Source organism: Chinchilla lanigera, unplaced genomic scaffold, assembly GCF_000276665.1.
Source record: "Chinchilla lanigera isolate Chin_1 unplaced genomic scaffold, ChiLan1.0 scaffold00012, whole genome shotgun sequence".
NCBI classification, from domain to species: Eukaryota; Metazoa; Chordata; class Mammalia; order Rodentia; family Chinchillidae; genus Chinchilla; species Chinchilla lanigera.
The window spans coordinates 27248341-27271711 of NW_004955413.1; the positions used below are offsets into that span (position 1 = coordinate 27248341).

At 48.1% G+C, this 23371-nt stretch overlaps 1 protein-coding gene and 1 long non-coding RNA gene across 3 annotated transcripts; one reads left to right on the plus strand and one right to left on the minus strand.

The window, feature by feature from the left end:
• Positions 1-538: 538 nt before the first annotated feature.
• Positions 539-17295, plus strand: Ccdc134 (coiled-coil domain containing 134). Of its 2 annotated transcripts, none has more exons than XM_005379369.2 (7): positions 539-668; positions 2533-2642; positions 3459-3580; positions 3785-3869; positions 8519-8700; positions 8957-9028; positions 16684-17295. In XM_005379369.2, exons 2-7 carry the CDS (start codon positions 2549-2551, stop codon positions 16807-16809), a joined length of 681 nt encoding a protein of 226 aa, XP_005379426.1. In that variant the 5' UTR covers positions 539-668; positions 2533-2548; the 3' UTR covers positions 16810-17295. The 2 variants fall into 2 exon arrangements, with proteins under 2 accessions (XP_005379426.1, XP_005379424.2); XM_005379367.2 differs by lacking the exon at positions 539-668 and adding an exon at positions 932-1076.
• Positions 17296-18802: 1507 nt separating this feature from the next.
• On the minus strand, positions 18803-23323 carry LOC102026096. Its single transcript, XR_001232991.1, has 2 exons — positions 23074-23323; positions 18803-19270 (listed from the first exon to the last, which is right to left on the minus strand). It is a non-coding gene; the product is annotated as an uncharacterized LOC102026096 (long non-coding RNA).
• Between the last annotated feature and the right edge of the window lie 48 nt (positions 23324-23371).

The window sequence follows — 23371 nt, forward strand, 5'->3', positions numbered from 1 at the left end:
TGTCCTGATTCCGTGCAAAACTGGCGCTGAAGCCCTTCCTAACCAGTGGACCAAGAACTTGGTTTAGAAGTTGGTGGACCGGAGGTGATGCCCATACTCTGTACGCAGGCTCTGCTAGTTCCTTTTTAAAACAGTAAAAGGAGCTAATCATTACTCAATAAACTCATGCTGTGAACTGCAGTTTCGTGGATGACGTACGGTTTCGGGGTGAGCTCGTGGAAGGTCCGGTGGGCTGGGGATAGGACCCCAGCTTGCTGACACGCACTTTAAAATGGGCATAGGCCCCACTGGCAGTTTAACTTCCTCCAAGCCAACCTTACCCAGAACCACACCGCAAGGCCCCCGAGGGAGCCGCTTCTCAGGATGAGCAGGACGCTGCTGGGGGCGGACAGAGTTCAAGCTGACAGCAACCGCTACCGGACTAAGTCTGGAGGCTGGGGCAGGACGGAGGGGCGTGGCCGGAAGTGACGTCAGCGGGCAGCGGAGGTCGCGGCCCGCACTTATTGGGCGAGAGTGAGGCGGTGGGCGGGGTGTCATTCCGCGGTTTCTAAGCGCGGCTGGCCAGGTGCTCTGGAGTTGAGTTCCCCTCGGTGCAGTGTAGTCGACCCCTCGAGTCAAGGTGCGCGCCAAGGCGGTACCCGCCCGCCCCTTCCGCACCACCTGTCCTGGTACGTGATGGCGGGACCGCCGGGCCGCAGGCTCCTGGGGAGGGGACTGCGAGTATCGAGGGCCCCGTAACTGGTGCAGCGTGTGGGGAGGGAGTTTCGGGACCCGAACCCTGTTTTCTTTTGTAAAGTCTCCCTCCCTCCTCCTGGAGGCCCCAGGGTGCTCGACCTGGGCCCTCGACCCTCGCCAGCAGGGCACCTCTACAGAATGGGTTCAGAGTTGCATGCGGCACCGGGAAGAGCTCGACACTCACGGGAAAGGCGCGCGATTGAGTGGCCAAAAAACGCAACAGTAGAGAAAGCCGGAGTTGCTCCGCCCCCTCCCCGCGTCTGCTTCTTGGGACTTCCTTTCCCACTTCTACTCTGCTTCAATCGTTGCCAGCTGTTTGGTACCCTCCTTGGTACTCTAAGGTTTGCTGTGGCCTGATTCTGGTTCCCTTGGGTCTGGAGCGTGACGGTGGAAGGTGGAGGGCTTCTGGGTGAACTTGGATACCTTCTGTAGGATTCAGTTCCATCTGCGGGGAGTGGGGCGAGAGTTCTGATGATCTCTGAGGGCCGCTAACTAGCAATCCCTCTCCTGCTCCTCCCGGTCACACGTTCTGGTAGATCAATGGCCAGTTGTGATCTGAGGTGGCAAATGCTAATTTAGAAAGGGAGGAGAAGGGAAGGGATGTAACTAAGTGGTAGAACCTTTGCTTGGCATTCCAGACTCAGGGTTCCATCCTCATTACTGAGTAAAAAAAGAGACAGGAGACAGAACACTGATCTGAGTCCAAAACACGTTTGGTTCAGCCTGGGAATTGCTGTATGACTTTGGACACTCACTTTTATATACCATAATTTCCACATTCATAAAATTGGGTAGCCGTCATCTGATTATAAAGCCTGCCTTGTCCTCGTACTTAATGTTGCAGCTGACAGACTCCCTCTCATCTTTCTGTGCTTGTTTTACAGTCTGTTGTCTCTTACCTCTACTAGGGACATAAATACCATGAGTGCAGGGATTTTTGATTGTCCTTTTTGTTCCTGTAGTCCTGTTGCCTAAAATGTGGTAGGTATTTGGTACTTGTGGGATGGCTGGGCATTGGCTGTAATCCCAGAACTCGGCAAGGCTGAAACAGGAGCATCTCAGTTCCACCTCAGCCAGGGCAATTTAGTGACTTGGCGAGATCCTTTCTAAAAATAAAACAGCACTGGGTATGTACTTCAGTGTAAAGACCCTGGGTTCAATCCCCAGTATTGGGGAAAAAATTTGTGGGATTTTACCTGAATAGGAACAGGTTGCAAACGGTACCTGTATTTTTAAAATGAATATGTAGTGGCCATCTTACCCCAGTACTCCCTCTCTCACCCTGTGTCCCTTTTTTCTGAAGACAAGTCAGGGAGGAAGGAAACTACAGAAGTTTCATATTCCCTCTCATCTCCTTCACCTGACCTTGTGAGGCCAGGGGAGGGGATCAAAAGGGAGTACTATTGACCAGGCCTCACCTAGGTGACAGTGCCTCCCCTAGACCACTTCCCTGGAGCAGGAAGTTGAAGAAGCTGAGGCTTAGAGCGGAAATGTAATTTGTTCAGGGTCGTGCAGGGCTCTGATCTAGGCCCCTAGACCCCACTCCTGTGCTCCAAGCATCCCTGTATTGCTTACATTTATCTTCTTGCCTCTATCCAACCATCATCCTGTTGCTCTTTGTTGTGTGCCTGCTGGTCACAGCCCTGGACCAGGGGCTGGATCTTTAGGGCTTCGCAAAAGTGGGTTCTTAGCATTTGGAGGCTGTGCCATGCCCAAGGAAGTTGCTGGTCACTGCATTCTGTCTTACATAACACCAACCTCTGTCTCTCAGTCCTTTTCTTTGGGTTACCCCTTTAGCTCCAGGGGATTGGATATGGACCTTCTTCAGTTCCTGACCTTCCTCTTTGTCCTGTTCCTGTCGGGAAGAGGGACCACAGACACCCCGAGGGACTCAAGCCTGGAGATTTGTATCTTTTGGGATTCAGGCACTGTCTTTGAGGGGGCCATTAAATGAGTTCTCTCTATATCCACTTCCCCGTAGGGGATTCCAAGAAGGAGCAGACCCAGCTTGCAGAGCAAGGGAGGGAAGCCAGACCTAGAGCAAGACAGTTCTCTTCTGAGCCTGTTTCTCCATATATTAAGTAGAGAAGGCCAAGCACGTCTCTCAGAGCTCCAAAGGCTCAGTGAGGACTGTACATGGTTCTAGCACCTTTTGGGTAAGTCCTCAGGCAAGACTTAGGAACACTGGCTTGCTAGCTCATCTTGGCCCTGATGTTCTGGGCTGGGCCTCTGGACGTAAAGAGGAGTCAGGATCAGTGGTTTTGCAGCAGCCACAGGCTTCGGGGAGAAAGTTCAAACAGATGGTGATTGTACTCAGTGACCATTGCTCTCGTGGATGTGGTAGGCATGGGGCAAACCCTGTGCCAGTTCTTGAGAGAACAGAATCTAGAGAAAGGTGGAGGGCATCTCAGGCAGAGACAGTACCATGAGCAGAGTGGTAGAGTTCTAGAACAATGAATAATTGTCAGAGAGGGCAGGAAAGCCACAAGAAAAGGCAGAAGCCAGGTCCTAGAGGGTTAGGTTCAGGCTGTTGGGTGTGGAGTCCTCAGAAAACTGGGTGGATGATACATTGCTGGGTCTATACACTTCTCAGTTTGTTCCCAGCCCACGGCTTCCAAGTCATGGGTATTCATAGTTCTTAGAGAACCTAATGCTCAAGAACAGGGCCACTGGACATCCAGACAGGGTTGTTGGTCCCAGTCCCTTAACTCAGTGCTGCCCAGACAAGAAGATGTTTGAGGTGAAGCGGCGGGAGCAGCTGTCAGCGCTGAAGAACCTGGCACAGCTAAATGATGTCCACCAACAGTACAAGATCCTTGATGTCATGCTCAAGGGCCTTTTTAAGGTATGTAGGGGCAGGAGGCAGCTCACTGTAAGCCTAGTCTTTGATCTGGGCAATGACAGATGAGTAAGAGTTCCCTAAAGGGGTGGTGTTCAGTGAGGACAGAGCTGCACGCACAAGAATTGAAGTGGGGTTCAAGGAAACAGGGCTGGAGCCAGGTTGTAAAGGACCCTACAACGCCACTGACCTCATGTGGGGTCCTCTTAGGTGCTGGAGGATTCCCGGACAGTGCTCCTTGCTGCTGATGTGCTTCCAGATGGGCCGTTCCCCCAGGACGAGAAGCTGAAGGATGGTATGGTCTCCCAAACCCACCTTTTCTCCCTCTTCCCTTCCAACTTGGTCCTTTCTAGCTTCTCTTTCCCTCTTGTTCTTGTTACTCATTTTATCCCCAGAGAACCCTCTCGTGGCAGCTTCTAGATGGTCCCATAAGGCAGATGACTGCTGAGTCTGTTCTCCAAGCATTTCTGGCCTCTAGAGCCAGTTTCTGTTCTCCTGACAAATATTCCTTTGCATTTGAGGCAGGAAACCAGGGAGGAGCCTCTGCCCTCCACCACTCCAGGGGCCAGGACAGGGTCAGTAGGTCATCACTCGGACCCTTGTGGAAGGAAGGCAGGAATTACTCCCATTTGTAGGAGAGAAGACCAAGGCCTGCCAAAGCACTTGAGCCAGAGGGTATAATTACCAGCACTCTTTGGAACTTTAGTGAAAGCCCCAACCCCCTTAAATCTTTTTTTAGATAAGCTGGGAAAAATATATAAATAAGATAAAAGGATATGAAATGTCCTTCTATTCTCTTTTGCAGAATTTCTCTTCAGTAATGATAATCCCTTTCCCCATTAACTGGCTATATTTTAATAACATTTCTTAGATTATACAACAGCACTTGTATGTTAAATGGTGGGCAATTTGCAAATGTTATTTCTAATTTCTTTTCTTTTTTTTTTGTCTTTTTTTGAGACAGGGTCTCACTATGCAGTTCAGACTGGACTTGAGCTCACTTTGTAGCCCAGGCTGGTATTGAACTCGCCGTGATCCTCCTGCCTCAGCCTCCTGAGTGCTGGGATTACACAGATGCGCTGTCACGCCTGGCTCTAATTTCCATCATAGCTGTTTCCTCCATTTTTAAGATGGAATGCCTTGCCTTGGTGTTTCCCTCTTTTTTTTTTAAACATTTCAAAAATGTTTCCTTTTTATTAAACATGTTTTTATAGCATGCAGGTTAACTTAAAATTATATGGTGGGGTTGGGGATTTAGCTCAGTGGCACAGTGCCTGCCTGGCAAGCACAAGTTCATGAGTTCAATTCCTGACACCGGAAAAAAACCAAAAAAAAAAAAAAAAAAAAATTATATGGCTTCTTCCCAAACCAGTTACCTTTGACTGTGTTTTCAAGCCCTAAAAATAAACCAGCATATTCCACAGGTATGCTCAGACTCTACTGTCACCTCATGTCAATTTGAGAGTTACCCAAAAAATGGAAAGTTACCCACAGTAGTTTCCTTTAGCAAATAATTTAATTAATTGATCACCATGAATAAATACTACTTTTATTTCATTGAATTTCTCTTCTGAACTATTTATCAATACCATTCAGAGGAATGTTAATATATCCAATCCCCCACAAAAAATTGAAATTGAAAAAACTACAAATTGAAATGTGTCAGTATTCTAGAGGATGAGATATTTCCATTTAGAAGAATAAATGCTATGTTTAATGACCTACCGTAGCAAAAAGAGCAGTTCATTGAAAACAAATTTATGAAATTCTTGGTGTACTTTATGGAGTTTGAAATTATAAATAGAAAAAAAACCGTTAAGATATTTAAAAAACTTAGCATTGTGTATTCTGAACCATATGCTATTTACAATCCATTGTTTGTTACATAACACCAACACCCATGGTACATCTTACAACTACAGAATCAGGGAAGAGGAAAAAATAATCATTCCTTTATGAATATTGCCAAAGAAACAAGTTTTCATTTGAAAACAAAATAGAAATGTCTACGTGGATGTAGCCAAATGTCTCTGCATTTAGAAAGCTGTTATCATAAAGAGGCTGTAGCACTTTCTTTGTTAACTCTGTTACTTATATCTCGCTGCACCACACAATCATCTCAACTTTTGGAGCTTCTTTTAGTATCCTAAAAGCAACACAGTCATTTTAAAGGTAGGTGGACTACAACAGCAAGAAGTTTTGACTGTTAAAAAAGTAAATAAATTTATCTTTTAAATGAAAATTATTATAAAAGTGGAAATTACAATAGTTAAGGAAATTAAAAAATAAGCCAATTATGATCTAAGTCTTCTGACTATGCCTCCAATTTTAACAATATAAGTATCTTGTATAAAACTTTTTCAAAAAGTTAATTCTGCCAGCCAGATCTTAACACAGAACTTTCCAAGTCTCTGAATTGATTGAATAAACTTATAAACCCATTCTCTGCAAATTTCTGTTATAGATTTAGTCACCCCCATCACTGATGAAGCACATATTGAAACTGTTTTCCCTATTATTTTTTTTTTCTTTTTTTTTTTTTTTTTTTTTTAAAGAATAAAAGAAGGATAACATAATAATAGGGGGGACTTAGCAAATTACAGACAAAATGGTAGGAAATTATCAATGGTTATCATTTTACATATTATTGTCTACAAAATAGTTTCTCAGGAAAACAAATAGACAAATAATAGTGAGGTACAGACAAAAGAGGTAGGAGATTATCAAGAGTTGTTGTACTATACTTTGGTATCTTCAAAGTGGCTTCTAAAGAAAATAGAGCTATACATGAGTGACCTATTGAAAAATCATTAACTATTCTCAATGGTTGTTGTAGGAAACACATAATAATAAACATACATCCATTTATGAAATAGGATAGGAACATTACAAACTTTACACAGTTATGGATAGATTAGTAGGAAAATATCAATGGCTGCTGTAATACGTGGTGGTATTTTCAGAGTGGTTTCTCAGGAAGACAGAGATATGCAAGAGGGACCTATTAAGGAGTTACAGCCTAAGGGTTGTCAAAAATAGCATATTACCTCCTCACCAGTGACTCCTTTCACTGAGGTATGATGGCTGGAAGGAAGGCCAGGATTGAAAAGAAGGACCGAGAGACTTGCACCTGTGTCTAGCAACAGGCTGTTTTCTTGTTCCTCCATAGTCATGATAACCCAGGGCTCCTCGATGGAGATGACGGTCTGGCCAGAGGGAGAAGGCAGACCATGCCCCAAGCCCTCTCATTCCTGTTGGACTAACTGGTAGCATGGGTCTGATCTCTGGGGCCTCCACCTCAGAGGGCAGACCGATCTCCAGTGGTCTCCTTTGCATCCAGGGCATGGCCCATGGGGCCTCTTAGGGCAGTTCCTCTTGAGGTGGCCTGACTTTTAACAGTGGTAGCAGATGAATGCAGTTGTCGAGTTCTTCTTGGAGCCCCGGGCCCTATTATTTTTATAGTTGTTGAAAATAAACTGCTGTAGTTTAATCATTTGAAGAAGTGGCAAAATAGGTACACACAGTACTAATTATAAAATCATGGCATGGTGGTGCACGCCTGTAATCCAAGCACTCAGGAGGCTGAGGCAGGAGGATGGTTGTGAGTTCAAGGCCAACTCTGGCTACAAAGTGAACTCAAGACCAGCCTGAACTGCATAGTAGACCCTGTCTCAAAATGGACCAAAAAAAAAAACAGTGATGACCGACAGTATACTTTATTGGAGGATTATTCGTGACTTACAAACCATCTACTCTTTCTATACTGAACAAGAAAAATTATAGTGTATGAGTTAGTGTAGCAGGTTTAAAACACCTCAAAAGATTTCAGACCAAAGTTGACCTACATATTTTTAACTTTACTGTTATATCTGTCCTGTTTCTTCATAGCCTATAAATTTATATCAACCAGTATAGTATCTAACAATTTAAAATTGTTTAATTCCATAATATCTTGATTTTACTATATTAGGCTTTTTCCTCTTAACCAGCCTGACTGAATTCCCCAAAGTTCAAGATTATCCTAAAACCCAGGGGTCCCTCTCTAAATGTCTCAGACCCAACCTGGCATATCTCTAGGGTCTGCTTACCATCCTGTTGGCCAGTGCTGAGAAGGGCTGCGTGGAGCCTCTCTGCCTCCAGGACTGGGTATATAGCTACTCTTCATGCTCCCCTAGGTCTGGGTGACTTGCCTCTGTGGTAGACCTTTTGACCAGAGGAAGGACAGTAGGAAAAATTGACAAGATTCAAGTAAGACCTTTAGGTTAGTTAATAATTCTATTGCTGTTAACATCCTGGTTCAGATAGTTATACAATAGTTATGTAAGATTGTAATAGAAGGAGTATCATATTATGTAAGTTTAGAATAATTTCAAAATAAAAATTTAAGAAGCATTTACCATAAAATAAAATGGAAAGAATGTTAAACAAAACAAAACAAAACAAAACCCCACAACCCTGATCTGTTCACCAGCCTTCCTAACATAACTGACATAACTGACCCCTCTGTAGTTATGTTAACACCAGAGACCATCCGTGAACATGCTGTATGGGGGACTCGGGCTCAGGAATGTCTCATGAGGCATCAGTCTCTGTATACAGCTTAACCCACCTCTCGGTTCCCACAGCAAACAAGTTTTCTAGGCAGTGAGATGGCTTTGCAGCCCTGATTTGACACTAGCTGCTGAGCCTTAGTTTCCCATCTATAAAATGGTATCAGCAGCCACATTTCCTCTAAAGGGGGTTATAAAGATTCAGTGAAGTGAGAACACAAGGCACTAGCAGACACTGCACATGCAGTGGGCACCCTGTGGTCAGTGGGCCATTTCCCTCTCTGATCTTGTTGGGTGGGTACCTGCATTCTCTGGAGGATGCCTGGGACCAATCAGGTGGACAGTAGGAAGGAAGGCAGCTACAATGGGCTACTCACTAATGTCCTTTTGCCAGCTTTCTCCCATGTGGTGGAGAACACAGCCTTCTTCGGGGATGTGGTGCTGCGCTTCCCAAGGATTGTGCACCACTACTTTGACCGCAACTCCAACTGGAACCTCCTCATCCGCTGGGGCATCAGCTTCTGTAACCAGACGGGCGTCTTTGACCAGGGGCCCCACTCGCCCATCCTCAGCCTGGTAAGGACTGGAGAAGAGAAGGTCTGGGAGCCCTCGATCTCATTGTGGGCCGGCAGCCTCGCATCTGCCTGCAGTTGGGCCCACGTGTCAGTGCTTGACTGTTTTCAGTGATGAGTCTCAGGGCAACTGTGGCCATGGAGATCCCATGCATGGGGCTTCTGTGTTGACCAGGGTCCTGAGTCCCAGCATGGAGGCAGTGGGTTTCTGGTGAACAGGCAGCAGAGACAGAGAATGACTAGCTTTTCTTCATCTGCAGATGGCCCAGGAGCTGGGGATCAGTGAGAAAGACTCCAACTTCCAGAACCCATTTAAAACAGACCGCACAGAGGTGAGCTGCTGGGGCCTGTGTCTGTGTCTGCTTTGCCTCTGCCTGTTGTGAGAGGCTGCGTGCTCAGGGACTGGAGTCTAGGGTGGAACACCAGGCCTTTGGAGCTGGAGCCAGACATTTCCTGAGTCTGAGTCCAGAATCTGTCACTAGTGTGTGGAGGAATGTGAGGGTTATGAGGAGTCTAGGAGTTTTACTTGCTTGTTAGCAGGCTAAGGAGCCAGCCTGCTTCTGTTACATGGATGCTGACAGGTCAGAGATACCAGACTTTATTACAGCAGTAACCAAACAGCTGGCCTGGTCTTCTTGGTTCATCTTCTTTCCCAAGGCCCATGGGAGGGTCACTGAGAGACCCAGGCAGAGGCTGTGCATGTAGTGGAGTTTGAATTATACCTGAAGACCACTAGCTTAGGAAATTCATCACTTTTATAGTGAATGGAAGCAAACCTGTTCTTCAAGAACCCATCCTCCAAGATTGTTCTCTGCAAACACAATCCTGAAAAACGGCTCGGACAAGGTGGCCCTAGCTCTACATTCTTCGTGTATCAAGCAAGAATATGTAGGGATACTCAGGACCGTGGTGTACTGTCTCCCCAACACCCAAGACATACATATTTTGGTTTAACTCAAACTTTCACATAAATATGCTATTCAGTCTGATGAATCTGACCAGTAGAGGCCATGATCAAACCCACTTAACGTTTTGCATACTTTATTAGGGCTACTATTGTTAGCTGTATTCTGAACAGCAGGATGAGGTCAGTCTGCAGTATTGACCTCAACCATGTCTTTCAGGGTCCCCTACTCAGCCAACTGAATAAATCCTGGAAGGAACCCTTGGGTCTCATTTTGGACAATGAGGCTATGATCCGAGACCAATCTAATATCTAGTACAACCTACATGAGAGAGTTTAGACTTACCTGCAAATCTTCAGTCTTCCTTGAATCTTATTGTTAATAGTTACAAGGGGCAGTAGTTGGATCCAAAGCAACCCTTCCATGGCCTAAGCTCTCTCGCTTTGAATCTCCAGTACATTGTTTGGTCAAACCTCAAGGGCAGTGTCGCAGTTTTGGCTTCAGCGGCCCTACTTGGTATAATCTAAGGCTGCTCAGGCACCAGGAGAAGCAGATAAGTTTGTATCTGACAGATTGAAACAGATTGTGCTGTCCGCTGTGTTTGTACAGAGTAGCTTTCAGGAGCTACCTTTGATGGTATCAGGCACAGGAGAATAGTTTAGTACTGACAGGGTCCGTGTCAGTTTTCCCATCACATGGATGGGAATGGCACACCCAGCAGATGGCCAGACTGTCAGTGGCAGCTGCCACTGAGTTTGGGCAGACCTTAGAATTGTTTTGCCAGGTGGCAGTGCTGGATCTAAGGGACAAAGAGAGCATTAATTGTTTCCTGTACCTTCTGGAGTGTAAGGCATTCCCTCCGTAGGTGCTGGGATTATTGCTACAGAATGTGTGTATCCCATCTCAGTAGGTATAATATCACTTTTCTCCAGTCCTCCCCTCTTCTTGCATAGATCCTTCCTTTAGATGGGTCAGGTGTGAGTGGGACAAGGGTCCTTTACAAATTTATACAGATCTGTTAATATCTCCCATCTTTGCCCATACTGACGAGCCAGGGCACTATAAGCAGTGTTCTCAACCAGTGGTCATAATCCTGTTGATCTCAGGCCATCCCAACCCAAGAGTCAGTTAGTCAAAACAGGAATATAGTCCTGTGCTCTGTGCCTGTCCAGAGTGGGCATGTTGCCATGTCTAGAACAGTGACGCATTTAGGTGACAGTGGTAGTGATCTGGGTGGCATCAAGTTTGGTTTGTTTAATTCTAGTCAGTCTCATTGGAGAACGAACTTTACTGTGGGCATCCATCAAGTCACCCAAGCCAGGTGTGGTGGCATACAACTACAGTCTGAGCACTCAAGAGGCTGAAGCAGGAGGAGCACCGTGAGTTTGAAACCAGCTTGGTCTACATAGGAATTCTAGACCAGCCTGAACTACATAGCAAGACCCTGTCTTAAAACAAACAAACAAAGTCAACAAACAAGTGGCCCAGACTATCTGGTTTGTGACCACAAGCTGTTCCTACAGTTTGTGGCCCAGAAGAGTGGGTGTCTTTGATCTGCCCTTCTTTAGTCTTCTGAGTGGCAAACCAAATGGCTAAGACATTGATAACAGTAAGCATATAACATGTCTAGTTGCTAGGAATGTCACGTAAGGCAAGGGTGACAGCTTTTAACTCAGATCATTGTCTGACTGGCCCTTATGGCACTTAATGTTCCAGTGTTGTCCCAGGGCTAGCAGGCTGCTGCTGCCTGTAGTCACTTTTGTCTCGAGTTCTCAGAACCACAACTAGGGCTGGTGCTTTGCTGAAAGGAGACACAAGATTTAACAGATAGTTGTATTTGTGGTTGTGACGATCCTCTAGCAGAATTCACAGTACTCAGCATAGAGCCATGCTCATGGCTGTGATTTACTATAGAGAAAGAATGCAAAGCAAAGTCAGCAAAGGGAAAAAGCATGTGGGACAAATTCCAGGGAAACCAGCTCCCGGAGTCCTCTCCTAGTAGCCTATCACACATGATAGGTTTAATTCTCTTAGCAACAAGTTGTAACAACACATGTAAAATGTCTATCAGCTCGTTAGAGACCTGTGCCAAGTGTTTTATTGGGAGCTGGTTATATGGGCACCCTTTGCCTGACTTGTCCCCAAATTCCAGACTACCAGGAAGAGAGCAGGTGTTCAACATAAACCATATTATTTTCACAGTTTAGCCACAGTGAACCACTATTACTGATTTTGGAGCCAGGCAGGGGGCCCTCAAAATGTTAGTTTCCAGTCACCAGCCAGCAGCCTGCCTTGAAAGCAGGACTTGTAAAGAATAACAAGTCAGTTCTGCATTTTTTCCAGTAGCTTAGATTTTACCTTAGTTGGGCCACAGTGGGCCAGTATTGAGGGCCCTGTCAAGCCTAGTAATTTGTTTTGTGTAGCAGTGTGGTGGATATGATTTTACCCCATTGAAGTAGTTGGTACCCCTTTATGTAAACCAAGACAATTCATTTCCCCAGACTGCATACTGCAGTCAAACCCTGACACGTGTTTCTGGTCAAGAACAGTCAGGGACTTGTTTCTTGGGATGATCAGCCAAAACATGCACCAGTGCTCAATGGCAGATTTTCTTTCCCAACAAGGGGGCACCCATGAGGATGCTTTATTGCTGTGAAGCAGGCTCTTGGCCTAGAGTCATGGATGTCCCTCTCACACGGGAGGAAGATGAGAGCATGGATAAATTTAGACTAATGTCAGCATAGTGTGCTCTTGGACATAAGGATAGAAGCAGTATAAATTCCTTCCATTTCATTGGCTGGAGACTATCCTGAGATTTGTATCCACTTTTTTTTGTCTGTGTGTGAGTGATGCTGAAGGTTGAACCCAGGGCGTCACATATCCTAGGCAAGCTCTCTATCCTTGAGCTATACCCACAGCCCACCACCCAGTTTTGGTATCCAGTACAGACCTATCCATCTGTAGCAGCCACAGGTTTGCTCACCTCCTCTCGTACATTGCACTTTGTGCTGGGAAGTGTTCTAGGAGTCTACCTACATTTTATGCACCATCATTAGAGGCATCTTCTGTCAGGTGACGTGCTGACCGCTGTCCCTGACCAGGACATTGTTCTTGTCCCTGCCCTTGAGATGCTCACAGTATGCCAGGAAAGGCATTGGGGAAATACAGTCCCACTCCAGCATGATCACTGTGCCAGTGGGGAGTGAAACCTAATGGGCTGTCGGCCCCTGAAGGGAACCTGACCCAGCATCTGCTGGCAGGTGATAGAGAGAATGGAATGAGTTAGGAGTTAAGCTGGGTGTGGTACCACACACCTGCTCTGGAGGCAAAGGCAGAGGATTGCAAGTTGGAGGCCAGTCTGGGCAACTTAGTGAGATCCTATCTCAAAATAAAATAAAAAAAATAAGGGCTGAAAATGTGATTCAGTGGTAGAGGTTTGCCTAGCTTGTGCAAGGCCTTGGATTCCATCACCAGAACTGCAAAGAAAAAGCAAAAGATTGAGAAAGAGTTCCCAGGTAGACCAATGAAGGAAGAGCCTTTCAGGAGGAGGATGTGCTTGTGCAGCGGCTCAGATCATAGACATGCATTTGTTCAACATTCAGTGAGCATCTGTTGACCTCCAGCCAGTGGGGAGGCAGAGGAGCCTTGCTCTCCTGGAGTGGTGTTTGTGTTGGAGGAGAGAGATGGTTAATGAAAAATACATGATACAGCAAAGGCTATGGAGAAAAAGGCAGCAGAATGTGGATAAGGAATGCCCCAGGTCAGGCAGGGGTGCAGGCACTATTTCACATGGACAGAAGACAGTCTGACTCAAAAGACCTGAAGGGAGCAAGGAGTCAGCTGTGGACCTGGGGGAAGAGCGCTACAGGCTGAAGGAGCAGGGGCAGCAAAGGCTGTGCGTTAGGAACGTCTGTCAGGCATGGGCAGGGTGAGGAGGTCAGTAGTGTAGGCCAGATCCCAAGACCCTCAGCTCAGGGCCTTGGTGAGGGCTTTGTCATTAGTTCTGAATGATACAGAGCAAGGGGACAGTCTCTGATTGTCGAGTTAGAAGGAGTTGCCTGGCTCCTGTGTGGAGCTGGGAGCCGGAAGGAAGCAAGGACCCAGTTGAGGAAGCAGTTGTGCTGTCGAAGGAAGCTTGACTGGGGGGCGACAGCGCAGCAGGGGAGAACCGGTCAGGTTCTGGTTCTCATCTGGCAGCAGAGCCGGTAGGATTTGGCAGGGAAGCAGATGTCCGTGGAGTGAGAGAAGCATTAAGGGTTCCTAGAAGATCTCTGGCCAGGGAACGGAGGCCGCGGCTGCATTTTCTCCAGTGGTTAGGGAGGGAACTGAGTTTGTTTCTGTACCTGATGAGCATTTGAATGAAGTTATTGAGAAGGTGCTTGGATAGATGACTCTAGATTCAGGGAGAAAGTGGCAGCCAGAGCTACAGATGTGGGAGTCATGCCTGTGTAGAAGGCACTGAAAGCCATGGACAGGTCACCTGCAGGGCCGGGCAGACAGAGGAGCAATCTGAGGGCTGAGCCCTGAGACTGGGTTACCATTGGATGCGGCGGGGAATGAGGAGGAACTAGCAAAGAAACTTCTGGAAGGAGCACTCATTGCGAAGAGAGCAGTTTCTCAGAAACTTGCCAGTTGCTTCTGGGAAGTTACAGAAGACAAGGATGGAGTTCAGTTTCTGGGTTTAGATCAGCTGCTGGAAGCTAACGGTGGTTTTGATAGAAGCTGTTTTAATGGAGGAGTAGGGGCAAAAGCCTGGGTTTCAGAAGAATGGGAGGAGAGTATGTGGGTGAGGCAAGTAGAGACAGCCTTTTGAAAAGTTTTGGTTTTGAGAAGAGCAGGCGAATGGCAGATGGCTGTTGGGGGCTCTGGTTTCAGATTTTAGTCATAGAGGAGGGAGGACAGCTGGCTGGTGTGTGATGGGACTGTCCCGTCAGGGAGGGAGAACTGATGATGTGGGGGCTGGAGAGGAGATGAGTGTTGGAGCCCCACTGGTGGAAGAGAGGACGGATAAGAGCTGGTGCCAGGAGGAAAGAGAGTAGGAAAAGGGAGGTCATGTTTCTTTTGACCCAGCTAAGTTTAGACTAAGCCTGCGGGGGCTGGAGGGGTCAGGACCTCTTGACCTGACCTTCCTCAGTCAGAGGGAGTTTGGGGCCCTCTGTGGCCTCAGGTGTCTCTCAGCTCCCCTTTTTAGTCAGGTCAGGATTCATTCAAGGGATTGGAGTAGGGGAAGCTCTAAGAGGGGGGCGTGAGCCTGGCAGATTAGTCGTAGGTCGGCCTCCCACTTGCTGCGTGACTTAAGCTGCTTAAGCATGTCACTTCCGCTCTCTGGACCACACTTCTGTGATTTCCCCCATCTTCCGGATGCGTGACTCAATCTAACCCGATAGGTAGATTGCGCCGTAAGGTGGAGTCTTAGTTTGTTTTTAATGTCTACCTCCATCAAACATTTGTCCAGTTTGCCCTAAGATCACATAAAAGGGGCATATTTCACAACCTGAGTTTTGATGATGAATTACACATTCCTTCCATAGTTAAATATACCTAAGTTAGGAATCTTGCAGCTGATTTTCTCCATGTATATTCAGACCATTTGCAAAAGGAATTACCCAGTCTGTATCCCACCTGTAAATGACTTTGATTTGTCATCACTTGAAGATCTTGTGGCTTCATTCAAAGGGATAGCCCCATGTTCCTTTGCTTCTTTGAAAAATTCATTCACGGTTTTCCCAATTGAAGGTCGGACTATACATAATCCGCTGTATTCATGTTCACCTGAATAAAATCATTGAGGTGGTGTTTGTGGGCTCTAAAGACTGCAGCTTTAGGTCTATCAGACGTGGAAGATTTGCGTTGCACTTCATCTTCATATAATTCTGCCAGGGCCATCTGTAAATCCCACATGCTCGGAGGCCGTGGCCTGGAAGACCTTCTCTCTGCTTCATCCCTCTCTGTGCTGCTGCCGCCCTCCGCCATCTTCTGCCACCTTGCGGGGCCCACTGGGGACTTGCACTACCTGAGTTTTGAATGCTATTGCATTTCATATTCTAGCAAGCTCATCCATTCATTTAAAAAGCACAGACTGAGTGCTGCCGAGAAGCAGGCAGACCCTGTGCTAGGGACTTTGAGCATAGTGTGAGCAATGCCTAACATCATCCTGTGCTCGTGGAACGTGCTGTCTGGTGCGGGGCTGGCATGAAGTGGGTGATCACGGGCAGAGGTGCATGCTAAGAAGGAAGCAGCACAAGTTGGAGAGAGTGGGCCGAAGAGGAGGCAGCCTGGGGGAGGTTCTACAGGCAGTGACAGCGGAGCTGGCACGAATGTAACAAAGATGGCAGGGCTAGGAAGAGCCTTGTGGGCCTAGGCTACAGCATGTGCAGAGGTCTGGAACGGGGAAGGCACAGGGAATCTAGGAACTACAAAACAGGGGGCATTTGGAACATTCTAGCAGAATTTAGACATGGACATGCAGCGGGGTCAGTGACCATATAAGCTAGCAGAAGCTATAGCCAAGGTAAGACTACTGGAGCGTGTGGAGAGGGAAGAGCCAAAGGCCTGCGGGGGATTGCAGCTGAAGACGCCTCAGCCAAAGTCCTCCTCCCACCTCACGTGCCTGGTGTTCATCTCTTCCTCCCACCTGCTTGAGGTCTGCTAGTTTAACCTCTAATCCACCTCTGTTCCTGTGTGCTCTCTCACCTACAGCCTGCTCCTTTGTAAGCTGTTGCCTGCCTGTTGTTGAAACTCTGGCCCCATCCCCTCCTCCTAGACGGTGTGACGGACAGGGGCCCCCAGGGCCACTCTATCCCTTCTCTCTAGAGGAGTTTATTGTTTGTCAGTTCACACCTCGAGCTTCTGTCCCTCTGCCTGGAATGCCCTCTGTTCCCTGTTGGCTGGGCAAACTCCCGCTTGTCTTTCTAGACCTACTCAGCACTTGTCCCAAGCCCAGGTAATTCTCTCCAGGTCTGGAGCTCCCTGAGGGCAGGGCTGTGTCTAGGTAACCTTGTCCCCACGCCCTGTGGCCTAGCTCTAAGGAGACTCTGCTGCTGGCAGACTGAATTACACCACTCTGCTCTTTTCCTCCTCAGTTCATTCCCAGCACCGACCCTTTCCAGAAGGCCCTGAGGGAAGAAGAGAAACGCAGGAAGAAAGAGGAGAAGCGGAAAGAGATCCGCAAAGGTCCGAGGATCTCCCGGTCGCAGTCTGAGTTGTAGCCCTGGAGCAGGTCAGGAACCAAGGGGCCAGCAAGAGGCCCAGTCGGGAGGAAGAAGTACCATGTGGCTCTGCTGTGGCAGCATCCACCGTGGTGGCGAGCACCGGCCCTGGCATCTGGAGAGCATCTGGAAAGATGAGGACTCCATATTTGCTGGGTCCTCAGGAGCCAAAAGGACTGAAGTTCAGGTAGCCGGACTTCCAGAGCCTGTCTGGAGGGGGCGCCGAAGGGACCTTTAGAAGACACCATGCTGCAGGCAGGACCCTGTAGAGACTGCTGGGGGAGGAAGGAGGGCATCCTGGACTCTCCTAGTGGGTGAGGGCCACCAGCTGACTGCCGCCACCCTTTGGAAAAACAGCAGAACCAGGCTCTGAGTCACAGGTAAAGGCGCCATGCCTACAGTTGGTCCTACTGTGTCACTGAGCTATTCAGCAGCTCAGGTCCCAGCCCTTCTTCAGAAACATAATAAAAGCCAGCAAACCTTTCAGAGCCAGCAAACCCATCGGGCCCACCAAAGCTGGTGAGCGGGCTGTAAAGGAAGCAGGAGCCTCAGGAATGTGTGGAGGAGTTTCGTGGATGTTCCTGCCTTATCCCTAGGAGCCTAGGTCTGGCGAAGCAGAGAAGCAGGGGCTTGGACTTTCTCCCTCTCAGCTGTCCTTGACCAGGGATTGGCCGGGAGGGTGTTTAGTCATCCAGGGAGACCTTGGATAGCTGGGGACAGTCACTAAGCAGGCAGGGAGCAGTTAGCAGATCAGGGAAGATCCTTGACCTGTGGTGCAGGCTGCAGGGGTGTACTCTGCAATGGCAGGGCTGCCCTGAGACAGCGAGCTCCCCATCTCAGGAGCAATGCGAGGAGTCCTCCAGCATGGGGCAGGGAAGCTGCAGAAAGGGTTAAGCACCAAGTGGGCAGCCTGGTTTCTGTGGCTCTGCCTTCTCCCACCATGGGAGAGGGGACTCCTGCCTGTCAGTCCAGCCCTCCCTAAACAGAGGAGGGAGGGGCTTCAGCGAGAGTTCTACCTCTGCCTCTTTGACCTGTCAACCCCTGTCAGGGTCAGCCTCTTAAAGGAGCAGAGGCACATGACCATCCCCAGTCCTCTCCACACCCAGCTCCCACCCCTGATAGCACTCAAGTGAAACCTGAGCCTGAGCCTGTCAAACTTACTGACCCTGGCTTACCCCATCCCTTCCCTGTGCTTGTAGCTTCAGTGGCAAATGAATTTGATGTCTGAACCCTAGGCCCAGCCCTAATCTATTTTTTCATGTGTGCCCCCTACCCTTGGTACTGGGGACTGAACTCGGGTCCTTTGCTCTGCTTTATATCTTCAGTCCTTTTTATTTATTTTTATTTTGAGATAGGATCTTTTGCTAAGTTGCCCACAGTGGGCTTGAACTTGTGATCCTCCTGCCTCAGCCTCCCAGAGTACTGGGATTACAGGTATGCCTGGTTCTAAACTGCTTTCTTGAAGCTGGCTTCCTTGTTGGGCAGCACAGCAAAGAGAAGCCAGGCCTCAGGGAGATCTTATGAAAGGACCTGAAGCATCCTGCATCTTACCAGTCACTCAGGAGAAGTAAGGGGATGAGAAGCAGCTGGAAGGAAACTGAGAGGAAGTCCGTCGATGCTTTCCCATCAGAACTGCCCACCAGCCCCATTTTCCCCGGAGGGAGGAAGCTGGACAAGGGAGGTAGTGCTGGGTGGTGGTAGGCTTCACTTGAGAGACCTGGGCTCCATGCCCGGGACATGTGCCTTCAGCCATCCCCGTGAGGGTTATAGGAGATGGCTGTGCTAGTTTGTGAGCTAAAGGGCTATAGAAAGAGAGGGATCAGGACCCACCTATCAGCTGTTTAGGCTGTCCTGCTGTGTGCAGGTGAGACTGTGGCCAGCAGCCGCGAGGCTTCTCCCTGGCCTCTTCTTGCTGGAGAGTGGTTGTGGCTGCTGACTTTGCAGGGAAGGTGTTTCCTCCCTTAATGGAGAAAGAACTAAGAACCATGCCTGCTTTGCTGTGGACCAGGGTTTCTTGGGAACATAGGAGGCCAAAGGATGCCTCAAGACAGTGCAGAGGTAGTTCCAGCTTTGGGTGGGGGTCCTATTAAGTGAATTCTAGGGACTGTCATCAGCAGGACCTCAGAGTGATGAGAAAGGTTGTTCCCTTGCTCTTGTCAGAACAGTCCCTTGCCACACAGGTTCTTGGGTCCCCATCTCAGAGTACTCAGGTACTTGAGAGGATAAGAACCTGTGGAAAAGTCCCTCGTCGTAGGAGGGTGCCTGGAATATAAATGGCTTCTCATTGACAGGTGCCCTTCTCTTTGTTCTTCCGTGGATTTGCTGGACGCCCACTGTGTACCTGTCTTCGTGTCTGGCCCCTCTTCCTCCTGGGCTTTTCCCTGTACACCTTTAGCCTCTCTTCATGTTGGCTGGTCTTGTCCTCTCCACCTTAGATGAGCCCAGTGTTTCCATTTGCCACCTTCAAAGAAACAAACAGCCAATATTTGCTCCCTCTCTTGGTCTTTGTTGTGGCTGGTCCTTTGTTCCGGGAACCTTATGAGCCTTATGCAGGCAGAGGGCACCCCTCACCCCAGAGGGGTAAAAGACCTGAAGGCACTTGTTTGTCCAGTTGCCTGCAACTAGAATTCATTTACCTGACTGAACCTCCACCAACTATGCACCCAGTCGGTGTGGCTCTTGGTGGCCTTAGTGGCCGCAGGTACCAGGGATAGCAGTGGGAGGTGATTCTAGTAGCCAATCCAATACCCAGTGCCAGGAGTGCCCAGTGATGCAGCAGATATTGTCACTGGTCTGGGACACTGTTCCAGTCTGCTAAGTTTCCAGACCCAGTTTGTGGGACCCCCTAGGGAGTCTGGGAGCCCCCTAATATTCTTTTTTTTTTGGTTTTTTTGGTTTTTCTCCGGTACCGGGAACCGAACTCACGACCTTGCGCTTACCAGGCAGGCGCTTTGCTGCTGAGCTAAATCCCCAGCCCCTCCCCTAATATTCTTTAAGGCAGGTTTTTTGGACAATAGCACTGTTGCTGTTTTAGGCCAGATAACTGTTATGTGTGAGGAGGGCTGTCCTGAGTGATACAGGATGTTTAGCAGCACCAGGAGTTACTACAAGTAAAAATGTCTCCCTCCCAGCCTTGCTCTTCCTCTGCTGTCCACAACCCTTGCCTCAGCTCGTGGGCTTACTGTCCTGGTGCTGTGCCCTCAATCCCTGCTTTATCTCTTCCTGACTCCTCTTTATTACCTTCTCCTTGGCAGCCAGGAGTAGTGGTAATCCCAGCACTGAGGCTGAAGCAGGAAGATCTCCAGTTCAAGCCTAGCCTGGGCAAGTTAGCAACTTAATGAGATCCTGTCTCAAAAATTAAAAAGGGTTGTGGATGTAGCTCAGGACAAAGCCCGTGGGTTCAAGCTCCAGTACAGTGAAAAAGTAAAGCTTGGCCTCACTGCTGCTTTTTGCTTTTTTGTTCTTGGACAGCTATTCCCTCTAAGATCTCGAAGTTAGTGGCATCTGCCCTGTCACCATCTGAGATGCTTACTGCCTATGTTTCAGTTCATCCCAAACCAAACTTGTTATTTCCCACCCTCTAACCCAGCCTCTTCATCAAGCTCTCCGTCAGTCCATCAGGAAGTCTTCCTGGAGGAAGGGATATCTAAACTGTGTCCTGAAAAGAGAGGCACTGGGAGCAAAGGCCTCAAAGAGAAGGTGTTGGTGTGTGTGATTCCCTAAGACCTGCAACAGGTGCCAGATCCACTGCAGAGATTTTGACAAAATGGTCACCTAGTCCAGTCCCTCCCTTTTCAGATGAACTTGAGTCCTGACTTGTCAATGGTGCTCCATCTCATAGAGCCAGCCTCTGTCCTCCCAGCCAGAGCAAGTTGCCTGCTGAAAGAGATGCTCAGTCAGGTGGGATCCAGGCCAGACAGTGTATATTGGTGTCTTACTGAGCTTCGGATCCAGGGCAGCGCCACTGTGGTGTTTCTCCTGAGCCTTCAGTTTTGCTCTCTCAGGCCACTTGGCCAGGTACCAAGGCCCCTGGGCAGGTCTGCTGGGAGCCACGAGCAGCTGCCCAGTGGGAAGCCCTGTGCCCCTCTCATTGGTCTCTCGGTGCTTTTTTTTTTCTTTTTGGTACAAGGAATCAAACTCAGGACCTTGTGCTTGCCAGGCAGGCACTTGTGCCACTGAGCTATATCCCCAGCTCTTGGTGCTTAAGGAAGCCCCAGATCTAGTGGGAGGGTGCTTGATCGAAGTGGTTTGTTCAGGGATCCTGGCAGAGAAGCAGGCAGACAGCAACCATCAGTGCAGGGAATCCTGACAGCCACTGAGAGCCACAGATGAAGATAGCACTGTCTAGCTTGGTGCCAGGTCCAGAGCAGGGCAGCTGAGTTCGGGTGTGGTTTTCTGTTTCTCAGTGTAAATAACGAAGAGCACTCTTGTTTTGCTTTCCCCGCAAAGAAAGAATATATTTCTCAATAGCACAAATGCTCATCATAAAAGGTAATTCAGACAATAAAAAAATACCAGGAAGAAAGAACAATCCATTCCACATGCACAACTGACAGCCAGCTGTTGGGCCTTCCTTAGTTTTTCAATTATAATTGCTGCGTTGTATGGCACCTTACTATATGCCTCGACCTTTGCCATAAGCTGATTGGCAGCAGCCTGCCTCAAGGCTTTTGTCCACATTATCTGATCCCAGGGCTATACCACAGGGAGTTCCTTCCTCAGCATTGCAGATTTCATTTTTAAGTGCCACTTTTGAACTCAGGGTCTTGCACATGCTAGGCAAACTGAGCTACACCTTGCAGTCAAAGTCTTGACTCACAAGTCAGGTCCCATTACTTTTCCTTGGTCACTTGAACCATTCTCTTGTTATATAAGTACCGGGCACTAATCAATTGTGCCACTGGAGCTTCAGCCACCATTGTCTTGTTATCTGTACATTTACTGCTCCCCACCCCAGGCTGGAAGTTCTTATGAGGGCAGGATCTGTTCACCTGTCAGAGATGTTCAATAAATGTTGTCAAACCAACATGCATATGACCTCATGTAATCTTCACTACTATGAAGGGTACTATTTTATCTACATTTTACATTACTTTATTTTGAGACAGTGTCTCACTATGGATGAACCTCCTGCTGCAGCCTTCAGAATATTGGGATTACACCACCACTCTCAGCTTTCATCTCCATTTTTTTTCTTTTTGTCTTTGAGACGGTTCATATCCATTTTAGAGATAATAGTTACTTGAGTTCAAGGCCACACAGTAACTTTAAGCAAGTGTGCTTTAAATTCTGGCCAACTCGTGAGCAACATTTACCTCAGACTCATGGGAAACTTACTTTTTTTGGCCGGGGGCAGGGAATGATACTGGGGATTGAATTTAGGATCTTCACACTAAACTACACCTTCAATCCTTTTAAAAAATTTTTCAGACAGGGTTTTGCTAAACAGGTAAAACGCCCAAGCTGGGCTCAAAGCTGTGATCCTCCTGCTTCTGCCTCCCACAGTGCTGGGATTACATGCGACATTTGCCTTTTGATGATATGTTACGAAAAGCCTTTTCTTCTCATTTACGTACTTTTACTTTTTTTTTTTTTTTTTTGCTTTTGTTTTGTTGTGTTGCCAGGGTTGGAACCCAGGGCCTTGCACACACTAAGCCACTCTGGCACTGAGCTATATGCCCCCAGCCCTGTGTACATAATTTTTAATGTCATTGTGTCCCATCATGAGAATGTAATTTATCAGTGCCTTATTGGACTTCGCAGTTTTTCTCAGTTCCGTCTTTGGACATCCGTATTTATTCCCGAGTTTCTTTGAGCAGTCCTATTATTTCTTATGGTAGATTCTTGGAAGTTTGCACCTTTGCACAACGTGACCAGCTGCAAGAAGCCTGAGCGAGGCGCCTGAAGAAGTGAAAATCCATGCCTGGAACGAGCCTCAGAATCCCCGCGGAACTTTTTCAAAGCCCTCGGCGCTTGGCAGCTGTTTAAAGCCCCTATAAGTCCTGCGGTTCCCGGGACTGAGGTCGAATGGTGTAAGCGCGTGGTCGCGGCAGGGGCAAAGGCGCCGAAGTTCTAAAATATTAGCCGCACTTGGACAATTCCTGATCCTCTCAGTCTATATTTCTGGTTTTAGAAGGCTGGGAGGAGCGTGACTTAGTCAGTCTCCACAGTGTTGGGGGCTAAATTTGACTCTACCCACTTCACCAGGAAGGAAGGGCCGGGGGTGGGGGAGAGGCAGCTGGGAAGATGACGTAATGTACTCACTGCTAGTGTAGGGAGCGGCTGACGGTCGCTGGGGACGGCGGCGGCTCTTTAACCCTTCAATCCCAGGTCCGTGGACCAAGTCGTTTGTGAACTAGATCCAACGCAAAAAGGAGCGGCTCCTTTAAGGTAAGCGTAGGAGGCTGGGCTGAAGACCCAGCGGCTATTTGCCTCATTCGTTCCGAGGCTGCGATGGGCGGTGCTTCGCTATGCAAATCTGAGCTGCTGATCGTTGACGCACTATCACCCCACGCGCCGCTTCGCGCGCCGATTGGCTAAGACTAGCCTGGTCCCATTGACA

Bases quoted from the DNA above. Each gene is read 5' to 3' on its own strand.
- Ccdc134 (XM_005379369.2), top strand. From the start codon at position 2,549: ATGGACCTTCTTCAGTTCCTGACCTTCCTCTTTGTCCTGTTCCTGTCG. The intron at 2,643-3,458 runs GTATCTTTTGGG...AGTGCTGCCCAG, and splicing joins GGACTCAAGCCTGGAGATTT to ACAAGAAGATGTTTGAGGTG. The intron at 8,701-8,956 runs GTAAGGACTGGA...CTTCATCTGCAG, and splicing joins ACTCGCCCATCCTCAGCCTG to ATGGCCCAGGAGCTGGGGAT.